This window comes from Notolabrus celidotus, chromosome 6 (assembly GCF_009762535.1).
Source record: "Notolabrus celidotus isolate fNotCel1 chromosome 6, fNotCel1.pri, whole genome shotgun sequence".
NCBI classification, from domain to species: domain Eukaryota; kingdom Metazoa; phylum Chordata; class Actinopteri; order Labriformes; family Labridae; genus Notolabrus; species Notolabrus celidotus.
Window position 1 is genome coordinate 1,458,442 of NC_048277.1, and position 23,173 is coordinate 1,481,614.

General features: G+C 38.4%; 1 protein-coding gene across 3 annotated transcripts; it reads right to left on the minus strand.

The window, feature by feature from the left end:
* Positions 1–603: 603 nt before the first annotated feature.
* On the minus strand, positions 604–22,865 carry dkk3b (dickkopf WNT signaling pathway inhibitor 3b). 3 transcript variants are annotated; one of them, XM_034686768.1, is made up of 10 exons: positions 22,846–22,865; positions 18,221–18,522; positions 14,761–14,860; positions 14,304–14,635; positions 12,365–12,490; positions 10,179–10,259; positions 4,504–4,596; positions 3,703–3,847; positions 1,940–2,090; positions 604–834 (listed from the first exon to the last, which is right to left on the minus strand). In XM_034686768.1, exons 4-10 carry the CDS (start codon positions 14,496–14,498, stop codon positions 810–812), a joined length of 816 nt encoding a protein of 271 aa, XP_034542659.1. In that variant the 5' UTR covers positions 14,499–14,635; positions 14,761–14,860; positions 18,221–18,522; positions 22,846–22,865; the 3' UTR covers positions 604–809. The 3 variants fall into 3 exon arrangements, with proteins under 3 accessions (XP_034542659.1, XP_034542656.1, XP_034542657.1); XM_034686765.1 differs by lacking the exon at positions 22,846–22,865 and adding an exon at positions 18,799–18,910; XM_034686766.1 differs by lacking the exon at positions 22,846–22,865 and adding an exon at positions 18,799–18,910 and having other exon boundaries at positions 14,304–14,638.
* Positions 22,866–23,173: the final 308 nt, after the last annotated feature.

Sequence of the window (23,173 nt, forward strand, 5' to 3'; positions counted from 1 at the left end):
TGGGCACAATGTTTTAACATGTTTCACATTTTACAACTTGTACTTCCTCTGTCATAATCTGAAAGTAAAGAAGAAACAAAACAGGCAACACCTCTGAATCAGACTGGTTACCACTCCTTCAGTCGAAAGACGGATGTTCATGTGTTCATACGACACAGAGAGCAGTCTTAGGAGGTTAACATTCAGCCTTTAGTTAGTTTTATTTTAATATTTAGCATGATTAAAAATGGTTTACACAAAGAAGGGATTCTGTTGAGATGCAAATGCAGTGAAAACAAAACGGACTCTTATTTCAGCATCAAAACGTGGAGAAAAAAAAACTAAATTCTAAAACTTTGAATCTGAAATTGAGAGTCAAAGGCTTTTTTGTTTCCTATGACTGTACTAGTTGTGTTTGCATGAGTGTGAGTGTGTGAGTGTGTGGAAAAAAAGAGGGGGAGACAGAGCTCTCTTTTCATGCTGACATGAGTTCATACAGCTATGAGTGTGTGCCACAGAAAAGAGACAAAGGGTGCCCTCTTGTGGCCAGCTGTGTTATGAGTTTGAAAAAATGAAGCTGAGCCCATCCATGTCCATACACAGATCACATACTGCTTTTCTTGGTTCTCAGTCCAAACTGACAACAGGTCTTTTATTTGCATAAAGATATATCCCAAATATTGTTTGTAAGGCATAAATAAAACAGTGCAAGTCCAGCCCTGAAGCACCGGTCTGGTCGGCTGCTCTTTGGTTCATGCACAGTGCAGATGTTAGTGCAGCTCCTTGAAAGGGTTGTGTATATTTTCCTCTTGCTCTCTCCATCTCCAGTGCTACTCTCCACAAACAGATCCACGTCTGAGGGGTGGAAAGTAATCATTACACATACAACTTCAGTATCTTTGTAATTTAAAACAACAACACTGCAAAAAGCCAGCCTTCAAAAACAAGAACAAATATGCAATCATTGGGGGTATATTACTTAAACTAAGCAAAATGATCTGCCAGCAGAACAAGAAAATTTGGCTTGTCAAGACTTTCCAAAACAAGTAAAAATATCTAACCTCAATGAACCCAGAAATACCTTCAAATGTGTGGATTTTTACTAAGAACAAGTGCATTTGTCTTTAGAGGAATAAAAAAAAAGAGACTTCTTTTCTTAATATGTTGAAAAATATTCTTAAATTAAGTAAATGCTAGTGCCATTATCTTGACATGATGACATGCACTAGGCATTACATATCTTGAAACCAGCAAAGTTATATTAAAAACTAATTGACTTTTCTTGATGGAAAGACAAAAGTTCAGAATATATTTCTCTTTAGGTAGGATCATTTTCTGCCTTGTTATTTGGAAGAACTTATCTGAGTGTAATTATTTCTGTTTGATACGGTTTGAAATGTTAAATGTTTAAATATTAAGTGTCAGTTTACAGTACTGTGCCAACTGTACTAACACATAGTCGTACATATTTTCTATTGTTTCATTGAAAATAACACAGTGGATTACAGTTGGCTGTCATTTGTTTTCATTGTGTGAAGAGATACAATTGTGTCAAAGTCATGATTTCTTATTTCATGCTTGAAATAAGAAATTATGACTTTGTAAAATCTGTTTTATACTTGTGAGTGTTGATGAAACAGCTTTGTAACAGTTAATATTCTAGTTTCAAGCATGTATTACTCAATACAGGTCATACAATCTCAGTAACAAGCTGTAACATCTTACTGAGATCATTTAGGACCAAAACACTCTAAACAAGTGAAACACTCCAACATAAAAACTGTTTAGTGAGAAAAACAATCTTATCAGGCAAAAAATAAGAACACTTCACGATTATCTGAGATATTCAATCCAACTTAGATTTCAGTTTTTGCAGTGAAGAATATAAATTCATTTTAATAACTTTAGAAATGCCCCAATTATCTCTGGAATAATCTAATGTTTACTATTTTGCTCTCACCCTTGAGGTTGGCACTGGAGGTCATCAGCACAGGGACAGTGGTCACGGGGACCCTCCTGGTCCCAGGCGAGCATGTCCATCAGCAGGTTGGGGTTGCTCAGACAGGACTCCCCCTTCTCTGGTTTGGGATTACACACTGGAAACAACAGCTCTGGAGAGAAACATCATGGAGGTTCAAATCTGGCTTCATGCAGATAAGCACATCAAGTTCTTTTTCCACACAAACCAGAACCTTAAAGCTCACTTCAAGTTTTTCAGACATGAAGACCAGTCCAGATAAAGGTTTGCCACGCACCTCCTCGTGTATGTTTGTTACATCTTTAATGATGTTTAATACAGTTGTTTCTTTATACTTTAACTCAACTCAACTTTATTTATAAAGCACCTTTCATACATATAAGCATGCAGCCCAAAGTGCTTCACTAAATAACAGAGACAGAAAACAGCAGGTCAAATTATAAAAGGCATTATTATAAATAAAATACTTCAAAATAAAATACAATCAACACAGTAAAATTAATAAAATAAGTAAGAGTGGAAAGAAAAGTTAAAAATAAGGTAGAGTTAACAAGATCAGATGGATACAATAAATACAAAGATAAATGGCCATTCAATATGTGTTTCATTACAGTTCCCCTGGATCTAAGAGGATGTAAGTCAGGTGAGTAATAAAATGTATAAATCCTTCAGCAGCTTCTAATCTTTTTATTCTTAGTGACCTCCGGTGGACTCATCATATGCAGACATCAATCTTGTATGTGGTTACAGGTTGATAAAGCAGACTACTTTCCCAACCAAAAGCAAAGTCAAGAGACAGTTCAACTCTTAAAAGCCTGATTTATAGTTCTATCTCAATGAGATAGACAAAACTGTTTTGTGTAGAGGCAACTTTATTTTTATTTGTTTCTATTTCATTTATTTGATCTTTATTTTATTTGTTTAATCTTTATTCTATTTTATTTATTTGATCTTTATTTTATTTGTTTAATCTTTATTCTATTTTATTTATTTGATCTTTATTTTATTTGTTTAATCTTTATTCTATTTTATTTATTTGATCTTTATTTTATTTGTTTAATCTTTATTCTATTTTATTTATTTGATCTTTAGTTCATTTTATTTTATTTTATTTTATCTTTATTCTATTTTATTTATTTGATCTTTATTTTATTTTATTTTGTTCATATTCATATCTTATTTTATTCCTTCTATTCATATTTTGACTTTCTTACATGGTGTTTATAAGAGCTCTGTAATGACTGAATTTCCCTCCTGGGATAAATAAAGCATTTCTGATTCTGATTAAATAATGAAGAGCACCATGTTCATATTGTATCCAGAGACTGTCTCTTCAGACAGTCAGAATCAGAGCTGATGAAGGGATTTGGCAGTGATGTCTGTCTCTTATCATGAGTCATCAGGACTTTGGCTTTGAGAAGGCATCCAGTTTTGGATGATACAACTGTGCTCCAGAGGAATATTATATAATATCATATCATCAGGGAGAAGCATTGTGAATTAACTACAGCTTTACTTTACTTTTTACAAATAAACGTAACACAATATTGTGAATGAAACAGATGAAATGAGATACAGTTAGTTTAAGGGAAAGGACATTTTAAGCCATAGAGATTTGCAAAAACCTCTTGAAACAACATATCCTGCAGCATGCTCTGGGGGTCCTGTCTGACTGACTGAGACAACTTAAACAAGTCTGTCTCTCTTATTGTGTGCATCACTTTGGGGTCAGTGGTTAAGCTCACCTCTTTGAAAGGCACAGCAGAGGTCTGCCCTGCAGTCACTCTGACCCTGACAGATAGTCCCCTCTGTTCCTCTGGTGGCGTTGACTGTGCACTGGCCCCACACACACATCTGATCCGAGCAGCACTCCTCATCTTTGGTGCAGGGCTTAATGGGGACAGACAGTCAGATAGTCAAACACACACCATGATAACCCGATCTGTCTCTACCCTGCCTTCTGCCTGAAGTCAGCTGGGATAGGCTCCAGCCTATAATAATATATTATTATTATTATTATTATTATTATTATTATTATTCATAATCATAAAAATCTTCTTTTTTTTTTTTTTTAAATAAATAAAGTTACAACTTTAAAGATGAAAGAGAGGAAAAATGGTCACTTAACTTGAACGTATGGAGTAAATGCCAATAGTGCTCCATAAACGTATGGAGTGGCCTTGACATTAAGACACATAACCAATCATTTAAGTGATTTTCTTGTCACGTGCTGACTATAATATTAATAGAATGAAACTTCTATATTCACTCCTCTTCTAACTCTGAGTCAGCATCTGATGGAGAAGAATATCTGGCTCTATGGCAGCGCTCTGCAGGTTTATCAGAGCTGCATGCTCTCACTAGAAATGACCAGGGTGAATGTTGAACAACACAGCTTTATGACACAAAACCAGGCGATTTGGGTGCTGCAGGGTCAGGACAGAGGTCTGTTAGTGTTTGCCACTTACATATTTCTATGAGACAGTAGTTTTGATCAGTGTGAGAATACAAATACCTACAAAGGATAACACTGACTCTATCCTCACCATATCTGTTGGTATGCAGGGGAGGCACTTAGAGTTCTCTATCTCATACAGGCAGTATTTCAGATCACCACAGTCCTCGTCCACCATGCATTCCTGTGTGGAGAGATAACATCGTTACACAGAGTATGAGTTCAAGTGATGAGAAGAAGGACATTTAAACACACATTGAAAATGTTATAACTATAATAATAACTTTATTTATATAGCGCCTTTAAAAAGACAAACAAGACAAACAAGTTGGAATAACAAAGTAAACTTTCGACAGACAGAGAGGAGGAATTTTAACAATGCAAAATACAATGTGAGGTTAAAAAGAATACAAGTAAATTAAACAGGATGAAGTGGTGAGACAATAGACCAATACATCATTGTTTAAGAGGTTTTTCAAAGATATATAAATACAATAAATGCAAAGAAAGAAAGAAAGAAAGAAAGAAAGAAATAAGATAAATAAGATAAATAAAATGGATAAGTAAATAGAAGCATTAAAAGGACAATAGAAGGGGTTTTCAGAATGAGAGGACGACATCACATTGGAGTAATTAGAAAAAGTGAAAAGGATAAATTAGGAACATTAAAATAATTAATGAAAAAAATAAATAAAACAATAAATAATAAAATAAAAGAATCAAATAAAATTTAAAACAATTAATTACTCAGATAAAACTAAAAATAATAATAAAATAGAGCTAAAAGTGGTTAGAAGGATGAAGTCACATAAAAGCAAGTCTGTAAAAATGGGTTTTAAGAAGAGATTTGAAAGATGTCACTGACTCTGTGAGCCTTATCTCCTCAGGGAGGTCGTTCCAGAGTCGAGGGGCTCTGATGGAGAAAGCTCCATCCCCTTTGGATTTGAGCCTCGACTTTGGAAAGACCAAAAATGCCCCACCTGAGGATTTAAGGCCGCAACCTGGCATGTAATCTGTTAGCATTTCTGCAATGTAGTTTGGGGCGAGACCCAGGCGGGCTTTAAAAGTGGTCAGTAACATCTTAAAATCTAAAACACAGAGGAACCCAGAGGAGAGAAGAGAGGACAGGAGTTATGATGTCGTATGTTAAAACCAGTGAGAAAAGGGTGAAGGTTCATTTAGATGTTTTCAGTGCATCATGAACCTTCTCTGTGTTGTTTCAAGGACAGTTGTAACTCATAGAGTCAAACCACATCCTATAGCTGAGGATTAAACAATTACATTGATCCAAATTATAATCGCATATAAAAGTGTTTCACTACCAAGACTCAGAACATATGATCCATGTGATCCCCCTTCATATTTCTAGTAGCTGATGGTTTTAGAGGATGTGTTTTTGCCAGCCAAAGAGCCCATCTCCATGGAAACTATCTGACAGACATCTGCGACATCTCAGTGAAACAGAAGGGGCCTAATCTTGAAATAGCTTCATGTGTTGATTTGAGATATAGTTATGCCAGAGGAAGCGTAGTCTGCCAAAAGCAACACCAGTCTCCTGTGAACTCCCCGTTTCTAATGTTTCATTTCAGGAGTCTCTGTGTCTGTGTTTGCTCCCTGCACAGCTCCCTAGATTAATACTGAAGACATCAAAACTATGAAAGAACATATATGGAATTATTGAATGAACCAAAAAGTGTTAAACAAAGCAGAATCTGTTTTATATTTTAGATTCTGTAAAGTAGCCCCCTTTTGCCTTCATGACAGCTTTGCACACTCTTGGTATTCTCTCAGTCTGCTTCATGAAGTGGTCTCCTGGAATGGTTTCTAATGAACATGAGCCTTGTCAAGAGTTCATTTGTAGAATGACTTGCCTTCTTAATGTGTTTGAGACCATCAGTTGTGTTGTTCAGAGGTAGGGTTAGTACACAATGGATAGTCCTATTTGACTACTGTTGTAATCCAGATTATGGCAAAACCAGATTATTTCATAGTTTTGATGTCTTCAGTATTAATCTACAATGTTGAAAATAATTAAAATAAATTAAAAACATTGAATGAGAAGGTGTGTTCAAACTTTTGACTGGTAGTATATATGTCTCTAATAAACTTCTACACACCCTGCCCCTGTTAACAGTTTGTACTCTTCCTGAGTTATTCGGTCTCTTCAGGCAGTCATCAGAAACAACATGGAAAATTTGAATCAATGTTTGTTTTTATTTTTCCTCCTCAATATTTGCAGAAACCGAAACATAAAGGTTTTTTTTCCTTTTTGCAAAAACTTCCATGAAATAAAATATATCACAGGGATGTTTGAAAACTACAAACTATGGACCACACTGCTCACAACACCCTGTCATTTTACAAATACATTCCAGATGACTACAGCTGTCATTAGTTTTATAAGACCAGTAGCAACCCATAACTTTCCATACAACTATTTTCCACAAATCAAGTCTGCAGAAAAAAAAACAGCTCCACGGTCTGCTCTCTAAACAATAGACCCCATTTAAACCTCTGAGTGTGAGTGATTTCTGGTTACACTGTGGCTGGCCAAGCCAAGCCCTCAATGAGCTGTTAAATCAACAAACTACGCTTAACTCAGATTTTCTTTTACTGTAGCATGCAGCGTGCATGCAGCTGCCGTCACACAAAACACCTAATAATTATTCTGGCTGTCAGAAAAGTTACTGAGTGAAGCCAGTGAGAGAACTGTGCCTAAAGAACAGTGAGTGGTAAAGCCAGTCCTAAAGAGCAATGAGACTTAAAGAATGAGTAAGGAACAGAAAGGGTCTTCAATAATTAGTGCAATAAAAATACTGATGGACTAACACGTCAATTATCAAAGGGAAGAGTGTATCAACTCTTGGTAAACCTGAGTATTGATGACATATTTATAAGGAGAAATAATTACATTAAATATTAAATGACAGCAAAATGCAAACTGTCAAACACAGGAGGATATATAAGGGCAAGATCAGTGAGCATACAGACGTGTATTACTTTAACAAAAAGAAAAAAGACGGAGGGGTCACCTCATAACTTTGTTTTTATAATTATAATTATATTTGTTATTATTATTATTATTATTATTATTATTATTATTATTATTATTATTATTAATATTATTATCATTATTATATTTGTTAATATTATTATTATTATTATCATTATTATTATTATTATTATTATTATTATTATTATTATTATATTTGTTATTATTATTATTATTATTATTAATATTATTATTGTCATTATTATCATTATTATTATTATTATTATTATCATTATTATTATCAATGTTTTTGTTGTTATTATTATTGTAATTATTATAAAATAAATGTTTTATCATTATTATTACTATTTGTATTATTCTTATTAATATTATTGTTGTTGTTAATATCATTGTTACTGTTAATGTTGTTGTTATTATTCTTATTATTATTCTTATTCTTATTATTATTATTATTATTATTATTATCATTATTATGACTATTATTATTTTCATTATTGTGAGTAATATTAATCATTATTATTATGATTATTATTATTATTATTGTGAGTATTATTATAATTATTATTATTGTTATTATTATTACTATCATTATAATTATTATTAATATTGTTATTATTATTATTATTATCATTATTATTATTATTATTATTATTATTATTATTATTATTGTTATTATTATTATTATCATTATTATTATTATTATTATTATTATCATTATTATTATTATTATTATTATTATTGTGAGTATTATTATTATTATTATTGTTGTTGTTAGTATTGTGAGTATTATTATTATTATTGTTGTTATTATTATTATTTTTCTTATCATTGTTGTTGTTTTTATTATCATTATTATTATTATTATTATTATTGTTGTTTTTATTATTATTATTATTATTGTTGTTGTTGTTTTTATTGTTATTATTATTATTGTTGTTATTATTGTTGTTGTTGTTGTTTTTATTATTATTATTATTATTATTATTATTATTATTATTATTATTATTATTGTTGTTGTTGTTTTTATTATTATTATTATTATTATTATTATTATTATTATTATTATTATTATTGTTTTATTATTACATAACTCTTAGCAAGGACAGTCCTGGGGATGCAATGCTGCTTCTGAATTCCCCTCATGGGTTTGTTGTTGCTCTCCTTCACCAAGGAGAGATTACTCACTGTGTTATTCATGCAGAGTGTATCTGTATCTTGTCCGTCACAGATAACGATAAAACCAGTTTAAATAGGAGAATGTTGTAGGCTGATGTACTTTGATTGATTGTTAAAGCCTACTTTGTAAACTGTCTTCATTGAGTTTCAGAGCAAGGTGTCTGTGAGGATATTGTAACGGCAAGTTCTGTTTGTTTAAAGGGAATTAAAGACCTTTATTTTTATATTGCTTTTAGATGTTATCGTTTTATAAGTTTTAAACATGAAGTTTAATTTTTTTCTACATTATTAATACCCCTTGTGTTTATTTTATCAATGCATGGTGACTTATTTAATCATTTACTTGCACATTTTAGTTATTTTATATCTTGAAAATGTATATGCATTGCTTTTCATTATTGTATTAATTGTCAGCTGTATTTGAATTCTGCTATGTGAAGCATTTTGCATTACATGTTAGTTTGAAAGGAACTGTATCTGTTAAAGGTGAGTGTAGATACATCTCTAACAGCTCTGGGTCACAGTAACAAGGTGATGTTTAAGTGTGATAAACATCAACCCTTCAGACCATGAAATCCCTCTAAGACATCAGGACTAAGTACCTACAGCCACCTGAAGAGGATCCACATTCAACCAAACGTTCCCCTCACTTAATACCCCGATCCTTCTCATCCTTGAACAACACACAAAATGTTAACGGGGAGTATTCTATGAAATCTTGAGTGAGTGAGTTTTGCTGTATCTTCCTTGTGTAAAACGGAGTGACTCTGAGAGGGTGAAAATTCTGAACAGTTAATAATTTCCAAAGAGCACAGAGGCCGGCCTGCTGGCTTGCCGGCCTGCTTGCGTCTCTGGTATTTTTTCCAGCAGCAGCAGACTCCATTAACATAACCACTCACTGTACGGCTGCCAAGAAGGCAAAAGATCAAAACCAGCGCTGTGAAGTAAAAAGGCAGCAAGCGGCTCTAACGACCTCTCGATCCAAGCCGGCCTCCTGTCGGCTAAACTATGAAAATTAGAAAAGTATATGGTAGGTCTGTTTGCTGGATGATCTCATTCTGCATGAAACAAGTTCAGACATTACAGCTTCACCATTTTTTCTCCTCTCACAGACGCTGCAGATATTTACACAGACCAGGGAGCATGATAGTTCCCAAACATGTATAGGTTAACTTTGAATTAAAATGAGCCTCACTGGAACAGGATAAAACATGATAAAGGGGGTCTAAAGGGGTTTTTCCTTTAAAGTCTGCATCCTGACAGTGAAACAGAATCGATCATCTGAAACTGGGATGGTTGGGTTTTGTTTGTCTGCCTGCAACCCAACACATGTTTCCTTACTCATGAGTCAACAGGCTATCAGCTGGACCTGCACACAACACTACACACTAGTGTTTACTTGCTGCGAGGCCCATTCCAATGAGAACCACATCTTGATAAGCTATTTTGTGTACTTCTACTTATGTCAGCATCAGCATGGAGAGGAACCAATTAACAGGAAACACATGGTGGAGTGCTTTAGGCCTACACTCCTCTGAGTCTTCACACAGACCAGACCGGGAGAGTAAAGGACTCACATGATTCACTGTGTTCCACGGGCCAGACGTCTCCATGTGTGTGTGTGAAAGACGACTCTCTCCTGTTTTATTATTTGTTTCCTTTAAATCAGAAAGTAAACACATTAGACCTCAGAAACACAAACAATGAAATGATATTTATCAGGTTTCGTTCACTTTAAGGGATGAAGGCTTTTATGTGTTGTACCATACGGGGCGCTGTTTGTAAAGTAGTGCACACTGAAAATAACAGCAACTATTCTCCACATTTAGCTTCAAAACATCATAAAAATGTAGAGTGAATTTTTAAAAGTCACTTTTTATCACATTTAGAGGAATATTTGTGATCTTCTTCACATTTAATTGTGTTGTGAAAAATATATTAAGTTAAAATCACTGTTGAATCAAAATGCTAAATATAAATCTAAATGTTAAATACAAATGCTCAAAATAAACGTAAATGTTAAATGTTTAATCTGAATGTTAAATATAAATATAAATGTTAAATATAAATATAAATGTTGATTGTTTAATCCGAATGTTAAATCTAAATATAAATGTTAAATCTAAATATAAATGTTGATTGTTTAATCTGAATGTTAAATATAAATATAAATGTTAAATATAAATATAAATGTTGATTGTTTAATCTGAATGTTAAATATAAATCTAAATGTTAAATATAAATATAAATGTTGATTGTTTAATCTGAATGTTAAATATAAATATAAATGTTAAATCTAAATATAAATGTTGATTGTTTAATCTGAATGTTAAATATAAATATAAATGTTAAATATAAATATAAATGTTGATTGTTTAATCTGAATGTTAAATATAAATATAAATGTTAAATCTAAATATTAAATGTAGCTCTGCAATCCTAAATATTTAGCTGATATGTAAATTTACACTGCTGCCTAGAGGAAATACCAAAATAAAAGCTTCATAAAGCGATACAGACTTAGCAATAGTAATTTAGCTTGTACGTACCATAGACTGGGTCAGTTCTGTCTCGTTGTGAAATCTCTTTGTGGACTCCAGGAGTCAGAACTGACAGACTATGGTTAGGATATCTGTATCGCTTTATGAAGCTTTTATTTTTGTGCTAACGGCGCCCAATACAAATTCACACTGCAGCCTAGAGGAAGTATCAAAATAAAAGCTTCATAAAGTCACAGGCTGTTTCCGAAACGGCCTGCTACATACTACTCACTAATGTAGTAGGCAGTAGGTATTGCCTACTACATACTGCGTTTGAATTTAGTATGTAGTATGACTGTTCTGTCCGATCTGTCATGCAGCATGCTGAGCCAGACTTCGCTGGATTTCCGGTTTCGGAAAGCGGAAGTAAACAACGGCGAAGCCGATAAATAAAATGCTTATTTAGCATCCATTTATGATTTAAAAAGTTAGGAAGTGGTTTATATGTAATTTGATAACTTTCACAGCACCCAAAAACAGATTTCCTCCCGTCAAAAAATGAGGAAAAAGAAAAAGCAGAACGAGCGCTGTGCATTATGGGAAACAGTACGCGAGGCAGACTGGTCCGATGCACACTGAGATATTTTCCCGAATCAGTAGACATCCGGGGAGTTTTGGCTTACTGCAGATTTTGCTCTTGTTCACATACTACTTACTACATACTGAATTTTGGACATATCAGTACGTACTGCTAATATAGTAGGCGATTTCGGAAACAGCCATACAGATATCCCAGCCATCGTCGGTCAGTAGTGACTCCTACGGGTTATAGCTAGACTGCCCACTGTAAAAATGCTGGATAGGCAGTTTTGGAGGCCACTAATGTTTTGGTATTTCCACTAGGCGGCAGTGTGAATTTGCATATCAGCTAAATATTTAGGATCGCAGAGCAACATTTAACATTTATATTTAACAATCAACATTTATATTTATATTTAACATTTATATTTAACATTTAACATTTATATTTATATTTATATTTAAAATTGTATTTAATATTTATATTTATATTTAGCATTTTGATTTAACAGTGATTTTAACTTAATATATTTTTCACAGCAAAATTAAATGTGAAGAAGATCACAAATATTCTTCTAAATGTGATAAAAAAAAGGGACCTTTAATAATTTACTCAACACTTGGAGCTAAATGTGGAGAAATGTTGCTTTTATATTTTGGTGTGCACAACTTTACAAACGGCGCCCCATGATACCATGCCCTACCTTATCGACTCTATCGAGGATCTGAACCTGTCTGTCTCCATCCTGTTTCGTCCTGCTCGTCTGGTTGTGGTAGTTAGGAAGTAAATCCAGCGACGTTAAAGATGACTTTGCACTCTCTGTAGTTATCTGTTGGATTGAATGACAAGATTAAAAAGTATTCTTAAATGAAGCAGAAGGCGATGCATTATATCCAAACACCAGATGTGTTTATGGGAGACGTCTAACAAGGCTTTATTTTGGACGGTTTGTCAATTCACAAACACAATTCCAGTAAAGTTGGGACGCTACACAATGATGAGAAAACATGATTTTGATGGTTTGCAAATCATTTGAATCTTAGTTCCACTGAGAGAAGCAAAACAACAAATATCATTGTTTAATGAAAACCATATCCTCACTTTAAATTTGATGCTAGCAACATGTTTTTAAGAAGTCTGGACATGACACGACAAAACATAAAAAAGTTTTGTAATGCTAATAAAAAAAGCTAGATGATACACTTTTTACTACTTAGGTTAATTTGGGACAGGTCAGTCATGACTGGATGTAAAAAAAAACAATCCAGGGAGGCAGCACTGCATTAAAAAAACAGACATGACTCTGTAGTGGAAATCACTGCATAGGCTCAAAATCACTTCCAAAAACCACTGTCTTTTCACTGCATCCTCAAGTGCAGAATAAAATTACACCATGAAAGTTAAAATCATTTATCAAACATTATACAGAAACTCTGGAAACTTCTCCCACGACCATATCAGATGGACTGAGGCAGAGTCTGACATTCTTTTTGGAACCATGGACGCTGTGTCCTCCGCTCTAAAGAGGAGAGGGACCACCCGGCTTGTTATCAGCTCACAGTTCAAAGCCAGCATCCCTGATGGTATGGGGATCATAAGAGTCCATGCCACATCTGTGAAGGCTCCATTAATGCTGAACAATATGTACAGGTTTAGGAGCAACATATGCTGCCATCCAGACAATGACGTCTTCAGGAAGACCTTACATATTTCAGCAAGACAACGCCAAACCACATTCTGCACGGATTACAACAACATGGCTCTGTAGTAGAAGAGTCCAGGTGCTGAACTGGCCTGCCTGCAGTCCTGACTCGTCCCCCATTGAAAACATTTGGAGCATCATGGAACAGAAATACAACAAAGGAAACCACAAACGAAGAAGGAATGGGACATCTAGCTCTCACAACCCCAGAAACTGGTCTCCTGGATTTCCAAATGTTTACAGAGAGTTGTTCAGAGAAGAGGTGATGAACACAATCATAAACATGCCCCTGTCTGGACTTCTGTGAGGCGTGTTGCTGCCATCAGATTTAAAATGACCACTTTGATAAACAGTGGTTTCAACATTTGATTTGTTGTCTTTGAACAATTTTCAATAAAGGGTTCACATGTTTTTCAAACCATCAAAATTCAGTTTTAACAGCATCCCTACTCATTTGGAATATAGGCTGCACAACCTGATTTATAGTCATCTTTAGTTCTTGGATGACATGAAGCGTAACCTCCTCTTTAGATCATGAGTGATACAAACAGACTCCAGCACCATCAGCCCTCCTGTCTGGGGAAACACAGCAGAGGTTAAACTGAAGCCTTCCAGGAGTCTGCTGGTATGATGTAAGTTGGATGAGTGGAGTTTTCTGTGAGCAGTTTCTCACTCTTGAATTGTTTGGTTAGTTTCCATTTTAACAGCTACTAAGTTTTTACAGTGAGGATCAGACATGACGTGTGTCAGACGTTAAGCAGACATGGAAACTGTGCGTAACCTCTCTGCTTCAGACTATGTTTAAATCTAAAGTGGGCACAACGACACGTGACTCACATCGATCGTCCCCATTGTTAGATTAGAATACATCTGAAGTCACAGAGTCACTTTGTCACTCTCTCCACTGCCCTTGTCTGAATGAATAAAAGATGACGCAGACCTGGTCCACAGCCTCATCCAGTATGTGCTGAGTGTCCTCCATCAGCTCCTCCACCTCTCGGAACATGTCGTTCAGACTGGCCGGACCCCGCTCCAAGGCGTCCCGCAGGATCAGGGTCCCGCTCCGCACCGAGTCTCCGCTCACCCACAACAAGCACAAACTCATAGACACCGACAGAAGCATGATCGCAGACATCTTTCCTCTGTCCTTCCTTCTCCTTCTCCTTGTGGTGTCTGCCTCGTCCACTGAGCAGCAGAGCAGAGTGACGCACGGAGGGCGCACAGCCGCACACAGCTGGATCCGTTTTATTTGGAAAGTCTGAGCGAGGAGTGCTGCTGGGTAATAAACCAGAACGAATCAGGTTTAATAGTGTGGGAAAAGGTTCAATTTGCATTTGTGAAATGAATGTCAGAATAAGATGGCTTGTTTAATGTAAAAAAAAAAAAGGCTTCCTTACTGTAAAACAAAGAAGGATCAAAGCTGGGAGCAGAGGATGCCAGATGTGGTCTGCTAATGGTTGCTCACTGCGCATACTGAACTGAGACATCACAAGGGAGCTGGCAGGAAGAGGCACACAGTTTATTTCATACTGATGAGGAACCAGGAGAGGCCACCAACAAACTGAAACCTGAAATCTTTTAGAGTCAGTGGCGTATTCAGGATGCTTAAGGGGCAAGGGCGAAAACCCCCCAGAGCATTAAAAATCCTTTTCACCTTCACAATAACGATACTCCTAATAAGACCCACAGTCATAACAAAGCAAAGGCCTGGATCACAGGGAGGGTCTTGGATCTGTCAGAGCCCAGAGACCTCACAATCTAACAAGGAAATAAATTACAAGAGGAGTCTGCCAGAACGGCTCCTTGTAGAATAAAAGAGTGGATACAGGAAATTAGATGTCAGGCATCAGCAGGAATACAGAAACTGTAGATTCCTGACTCCTTAGTAATGTAACAGACGAGATGCAAGCCAAGCTTTGAAGGAAGCAACCTTTTACTCTCGAGTATGCATGGGTCCTGATGAACTATTCCTTTAGTGGTTTGGTTTTCAGAGGTCCTGATGAACTATTCCTTTGGGGGTTTGGCCTGATGAAATGTAGCTCTAGTGAAAGTTCAGACAGGAAGAATATAAAGCAATCACAGCAGTTGTTTAACTCTCCTCTCCCTCATTCAATAGCTCACCCGCTTCCAGCTGCACGCTCCGGAGCTGTCATTGGTTAATCAGCAGCTGCGTCATCCAATAGCTCAGTGACACGCCCTTATCGTCAGCCTATCAATTTTCTGCTGTCTTTTTAAATGCGTCTCTCTCTCCAGCTAGTTCCTCTTGCATTGATGGTGCGCACCCCTCCACCTCCCCATCTCCACCTGGTCTCTGCAAGTCTTCAATTCCTAGGATCATCAACCACCACCACCAGTGTCTGGACTCTAGGGGGATTTCTTCAGCTGCCAAATTCATGCATCCTACGCTCACAACATTATCCCCATAGAGTCCTTACGCCAAAGATTTCTGTCAAGTTTCATCATTCATTCAGTTGTAATAAATAATCTTTAATATTCAAATTGTGTCTCTCCTGATTGAACTACTACGTTGGTGGTTTGGTTTTCAGAGGTCCTGAAGAACTACTCTGTTGGTGGTTTGGTTTTCAGAGGTCCTGAAGAACTACTCTGTTGGTGGTTTGGTTTTCAGAGGTCCTGAAGAACTACTCTGTTGGTGGTTTGGTTTTCAGAGGTCCTGAAGAACTACTCTGTTGGGGGTTTGGTTTTCAGAGGTCCTGATGAACTATTCCTATGGACCACTCTATCCCACCATTGGTCAGTCGAATTTACCCCTAACTCATGTTCCCAAGCATTCTTAGTTTCAATAAAGAAGTTATCTTCAAAGCTTGCCATAAATTAGATATCAGAGTTTTTTGATGGGGTTTCAAAACCAAAAAGTCATCCCATGGCTGAGTAGAAGGGAGGGAATGATGCAGTAACTGTGCTTCACCATCAGAGGGCAGAGCAGGACAAAACATCTGAGGGGACAGACTGAATCAAAAGTTAGACATGAGATTGGATAGAGAAAAGTAGAGATAACATAAAGAAAGACGTCTTCTGTGAGAAGAAGTTCAAAGTGGATCTGTGCACATGTAAAAGTTGAAGGGCTGTTTGACTGAAGTTATAGAACAGGGGTGTCAAACATGCGGCCCGCGGACCAAAACCGGCCCGCCAGAGGTTCTAATCCGGCCCGCGGAACGACTTTGCAAAGTGAAAAAATGACAGAGAAGACATTAACTGCATTTTTTCAATAAGAGTAACTACTATTTCAAATGTGTCCTCTGGGGGTTGCATAAAATCATAGCGCTGAGGGAGCGCACCTGAACAGCACTTTTTTTTTACCGGGACTTTTTTTCTCAAAGTGAGAAAATAGATTACTTGCTGTTTGCATAATTCAACAGCTGTTTTTGTAGAAAGATGCTTCATTAAATGTGAACATTTTCAGAATGTACTTGTACCTTTTTGCATTAAAACAAAGGGAAAATTTTGAGTTGTCGTTATTTATAGGTTATTATGTTGTGATTTTACTGGTCCGGCCCACTTCAGATCAACTTGGGCTGTACGTGGCCCCTGAACTGAAATGAGTTTGACGTCCCTGTTATAGAACCAGTGTTTCATGAGGCCTTATTGTGGTCTCTGTGGAGGGAGGCTAACTCTTCTTCCAGTGGACTACCATGATACTATTTACACCCAGACTACTAGACTACTCTAGTAGTCTGAGTGTAAATATTATCATGGTAGTAGGAGACAATATAGAACATTTCAATTCACATAAAGTTCTTACAGCTGTACTCCATCACTGACTCAGAAACACAGAGGACCTTTAACACTCATCAGATATCAACCACTCTACTTTAAAGAAATGAGAAAGACTTTATTCTGCACAATGTTAAAAATCCTGTGAAAAGTCAAGCTAAAAATCAAGATCTAAACTTTACTGAAATAATAAACGTGTGTTTAAAAAAACAAAAAACAAGAACTCTGTCTGATGTGAGAGAGCGAGCTCAAAGAGCGCTGCAGGAACACCTGCAGGCTCACCTGCAGGCTCACTGCTGTTATAACATTCACTGAGGTGACAAACATCAATGTGTCAAAATAATAATTTGAGAACTATATCAACTTACATAGATGAAAGTATCTCTTAAAAAGCACAGCTGTAATAACAGGTTTTATAAGAGTAAAGGGATTCTTGTCCGTGTAGGACTCGTTGTAGACTGGAAGAGCTCTGGTGCTGGACTTGTTGGCGTTTTGAGAGGCTGCTTTGTAGGCCATCCTATTGTACCTGAAGTCAACTGATTCTATGGAAATTAAAAAATGCATGAAAGCTTGCTAACTTCAGGACTCACTGTGACCCCACCTTTACCACCACTCGTCAATATCAACATAGAGTCAAACACTATTTTTTTAACAACATTGGAAGAAATCTGTCAACTAGGAGAAGAACACAAGGATCTCTGTGTATTGGTCTGAAACCAGCCCTGTAATCATTTTCAACTCTGCATTAAATATACAGGAAAAAACTCCAAATAGACTTACATTTACATTTTGCTGAATGTCTCCTTAAATTTGAAAGGAACCCATTTTTTTCTGCTCAACAAACATAACCAGGAGTGCTGCATGTCGTTGTTCAGCTTTGTCAGAGAGCAACATTTCTGTCTTTAAATGTATTCATTTACAGCAGTGAAAACACAATCTGAACTCAGATTTTGTTTGTAGTGCTTACAAGGCATTTCTGTTGGATCGCTGCTCCGTTTAGAAACTTCCTCATCTCTGTTCATTTACTGTCCTGGAGTATGGGTGATGTTAAACATTACTGCCACTACAACTGGTGCACTTACAGGTCACAGATGAGTTATTGCTTCTGTCATGAGAGAAACCTACTGTTCCTTTGTTTCTGAAGTCAGTCTGTGGCAGGCTGGACACATGACGCCTTCACTGGCCAAGGTACTCTGATCCAACCTATGAAAAGTGTAGGGCTAAAGGTATTTTTAAAAGAGACAGTGATAACAGTAAAACACAACAAAGGGCTGCGGAAGATTTAAATACAACTTTATATATTGAAAATCTTGGACAGGGATCCATTGCATCCACCAACACCCACTTAAAACACACCATCAGCATAAGTACACCACATGTTTTGCACAAGTTAGAAAATGTGGAGACCCCAGCAGTCCAACAGACACCTGCAAAAGAAAGGAGAGCACACTTTGAGATTGTTCAGAACTGGTTTAACTGTCAAAGCAGACATTGTGAACAACTTTCTATTAATGAAGTTAAGGTGTTAACTTAGATTCGGGAGCAGGACCACGCCTAAACCACACCCTCAATCACCTGACAAGCCTTCTTAAACGTAGCCAGCCTACTCCAACTGCTTGGTCGTGATTCTTCAAAGCCGGACGGACCGTGCTTCAGGCATCACCGCTCAGATTTCGGGGCAAAGGAAAAAGCAACAAACTCACCATGGAGCTTCCTCTGTACGGCTCCGGCGTTGATCTTTACGGTTAACCTTCCATGCAGAGTATCCCTCTCTCGGAGACGGGCAGTCACACCACAGCCGGTAGTCGCAGCGGAGCCGCCTGCGCTCCGGTTCAGCATGCCGCGGCCACGTCGTACCCATTCATGCTTCCCGAACAAGGTGTCGCCTTCTCCAAGAGGTGCACAGGCTTCGTCCTCATCGCCAGGGAGAGCCGCGGACCGGAGGCGCCCCAGGCTCCGCCGAAGCAGACCGTACCTGTCCTCTCCACGTCCTTCCCACTGCTCCGTCACCGGTAATCCATCACGGGGCGATGCGCCCCCTTCCTCGCGACCGGCTCCACGTTCTCCACAGGAATCCGACCGCTGGAACTGGACCGTCGCTTGCTTGCGACGCTTCCGCAACCTCGAAAGGCGTTCTCTTCCACGGCAATGACAACATGGTCGGATCGTTCCATTCGTACTCTTCATTCATTGACGCCACAGCGTCATAAACCGAACTTCCCGCGCTTCCTGCTTCCTCACCTGGGCCTACTACCGCCAGCGACGTCAGGCGTGACGTCAGGCGTGACGTCAGGCCTCAGCCGCTCCCACAGCCTCTACCAGCATCATCGGCTCCCCCTGGTGGGGATCAGGTTGTATCTCCCCCTGTGCCTGCTCCCTCTGTGTCTGACTTCTCTCGGGCTATCACAGCCTTCTTTACATCCCGTGTCCGCAGGCTTCACAAACTCCCCTTGCACATGCATCCTTTCATCCCATCATCCCTTCCTCTACCCTTCCTTCAGCCACCCACAGCAATACGGCTTCTGTTCCCCCTCTTCCCACCATAGCCAGCTCCTCGGCTCCATCAGGAGCCCCTTCACAGTTAAATGGAACTGGCTATCCTCGACCCCCTCTTTTCCTACTGACCTCTCCTTTCACCCCTCCCTCCCCATCCCCACCCCCTCCCTTCCCCAATACCCAAATGTTTTCTTGCACTCTGTCGACGCCTTCGCTCTCGCCACAGCGGCACTACCCATCCGGCCAGCTTCTGCTGTTAACTGCATCTCACCTGTCTCACCTACATTACGCCATCTGGAGTGAGATCGGGTTGTGTCGCCCCTGTGCCTGCTCCCTCTGTGTCCGACTTTTCTTGGACTATCACCGTTTCTCTACATTCCTGTGTCCGCAGGCTGCACACAATCTCCTTGTACATACGTCCCCTCATCCCCTCATCCCTTCATCCCCTCATCCCTTCATCCCCTCATCCCCTCACCCCTTCATCCCCTCACCCCCTCATCCCCTCACCCCCTCACCCCCTCATCCCTTCATCCCCTCACCCCCTCATCCCTTCATCCCCTCATCCCCTCATCCCCTCATCCCTTCATCCCCTCATCCCTTCATCCCGTCCTCTTCCCCTCTTTCCGCCGCTCATGGCGATATGGCTTCCGTTTCCCCTCCACTACGCAATCTGCACCGTTCCTGGGGCTCAATCTTCCTCTCCAACCCCCTCACGCAATCTGGGGCCGTTCCCATATCACGCAAACTTAGCTTCGGCGGTTGTTTCAGGGGACGTTGGTTCGCTGCCACCTGGCCTCCAGGGCTAACGTCCTTCGATTCCGCATCCCAGTCTCCTTCATCCGCTTTGATGACCTGTTTCTCATCACCATTGCGTCCATATTTTGGGGTCCCGAATGGTTAAGAAAGTCAATACTCATACACTCTGATAACACGGCAGTCGTCGAAATCATCAGCCAGGGCCGTCACACTCCCCAGTCATTATGCCGTTTCTGCGCAGAACCGCATTAATCTCAGCCCACCATCAGTTCATTCTCAGAGCAGATCAGAATCCTGGTTATCTCAACACCATCGCTTATGCACTCTCATTCTCTTTTCAGAAATTCAGACTTTGGCCCCAGAATCCGATCCGCATCCCATACCAGTCTCATTGTTTTCAGCAACAATATTCAGCTATCTCCACAGCTAGTGAACCTCTCTCATCTCACATGAAGCTTCCTCAACGGCCTCGCTCCAAGCACTATTCGAATGAGCCTGATCGTTGATATTCTGCGTGTCAAACATGTGCCAGTATTCAATCCCGTCAGTTATTTGCATTTTGTTGCTGTAGAAAATACAATTTAGGGGAAAACAACCTATTTGGCATTGTTTTTGACGTAAGAATAATAATGTTTTATCAATTCATCGATAATTGATCGTTAACATTTCCAAAAATCGATCACGGAAAATACTTAAAATGTACATCCCTAGTTTCAACTCCAATCTTAGCCCGTACGAACCACTTACTAAATACATCAGCTCTCGGTATGTCGCTATTGCATCTCCTCACGACCCACTCTTCATCACTGAAACCTGAACAAAAGTGGCATAACCTCCAAGCACTGTCCTGCCCTTTCATTCCGCATTGCTGCAGTGTCCACAGCAGCTTGGTCAGGCAACTCAGACATAGCCATACAGATCCTAGGGCTTTGGTCATCTCAAACATATCACTCATACATCCGCAACAGTCTCAATGATCGTGTCAAGCTCACGCTCAACTGAGCTCCATCTAATTCAACTCTTTTGGGGGTCAAGATCAGCTCCGGCAGGATAACGCTGAGACGGAACCCCCATCCTGAGTCTCCTTCTGCTGGGCACACCACGCACAACTAATTCATTAAATGTTCAACTTATATCCTTGTGTGGCGTGGTCCTTGCTAGTGAAATGAAGTTAAGGTGTTAACTTAGATTCGGGAGCAGGACCACGCCTAAACCACACCCTCAATCACCTGACAAGCCTTCTTAAACGTAGCCAGCCTACTCCAACTGCTTGTCCGTGATTCTTCAACCCACCCTCCCTCACCTTACTCTCCTGCCCTTAACCTATTTCCTTGTCCTCTCCTACTCATCTCGTGCTCGCTCCTTCTATGCCCTGTCTACTTCCAGGTACAACCTGGGTCAAGATCAGCTCCGGCAGGATAACGCTGAGACGGAACCCCCATCCTGAGTCTCCTTCTGCTGGGCACACCACGCACAACTAATTCATTAAATGTTCAACTTATATCCTTGTGTGGCATGGTCCTTGCTAGTGAAGTGATTGTATAATTTGAAACCTAAAAATGCAGTGTAAATGGATATGATTAGAGCCTTAAGGACTGAATGAAAAACTATCAAGGCAAGGCAAGCAAGAACCAGCTAAGAGATATTCATGTGTTTACTTTAGGCCTCCAGTTACATGACAGGGATGCAGATAGGATAGGATATATCATATGGTTTGATACCATATGATACTATATAATACAATACCATGTGATAGGATACAAGATGATGTAGTATGATATACAATATGACAAGATATAGTAAGATGCAACATTAAATCATATGATACACTATGATTCCGTACAATGCAATGCAATATTGTAATATATATTGATACTACAGGATAAAATACAATGTGATACAATGTGATATGATAAGATTGGATATGACACAATATGATACAATACCATTCAATAATACATGATATGATATAATACAATACAAAATTACATACAAAACTATCTGGTTAGATACAATAAAATATGATCCAGTGTGACACGATAAGATACAAAACAATACAATGCCTTAGGATACAACAGATTTGATAGGATACAATCCAATATGATCCAAGACAACACAAGACAATACAATTCAATTCAATGTGATATGATACCATACCATACAATACCATATAATATGATATGACATGAGATAAGATGATAGGAGACAGTAGGATAGATCAAATCCAATCCAATGCGATATGATAGGATACAGTATAATAGGGTATGATGTAAGACAATACCATACCATGCCATGCCATGCCATGCCATGCCATGCCATGCAATATCATGCCATACCATACCATACAATATCACGCCATACCATACCATACATACCATACCATACCATGCCATGCCATGCCATGCCATGCCATACCATACCATGCAATATCATGCCATACCATACCATACAATATCATTCCATACCATACCATACCATACATACCATACTATACATACCATGCCATGGCATCCATCAGGGACTTCACCTCTCTGTAGTGAAACACAGAGAGCATGTTCAAAATAAGTGCACTTTACTTCTGTGTTAAGAAGTCAGCTGTCACAGAGCAATACAATGTTCTCCCCCTGCAGCTGGTGCAGTGAGGAGTGTGTATGAGAGGAGGGAGAGGGCGTTTGAAAGAGCAGGGAAACATCAGAATGGGTCAGACGTCATGTATGTTATAATCACACCCATGTGTTGAGCTTTTCCAGTTTTAAATACTGATGTGTGTATGTGATTGTGCGACACAACACAACAAGACACGAAACAGCAAGACAAAAAAAGACA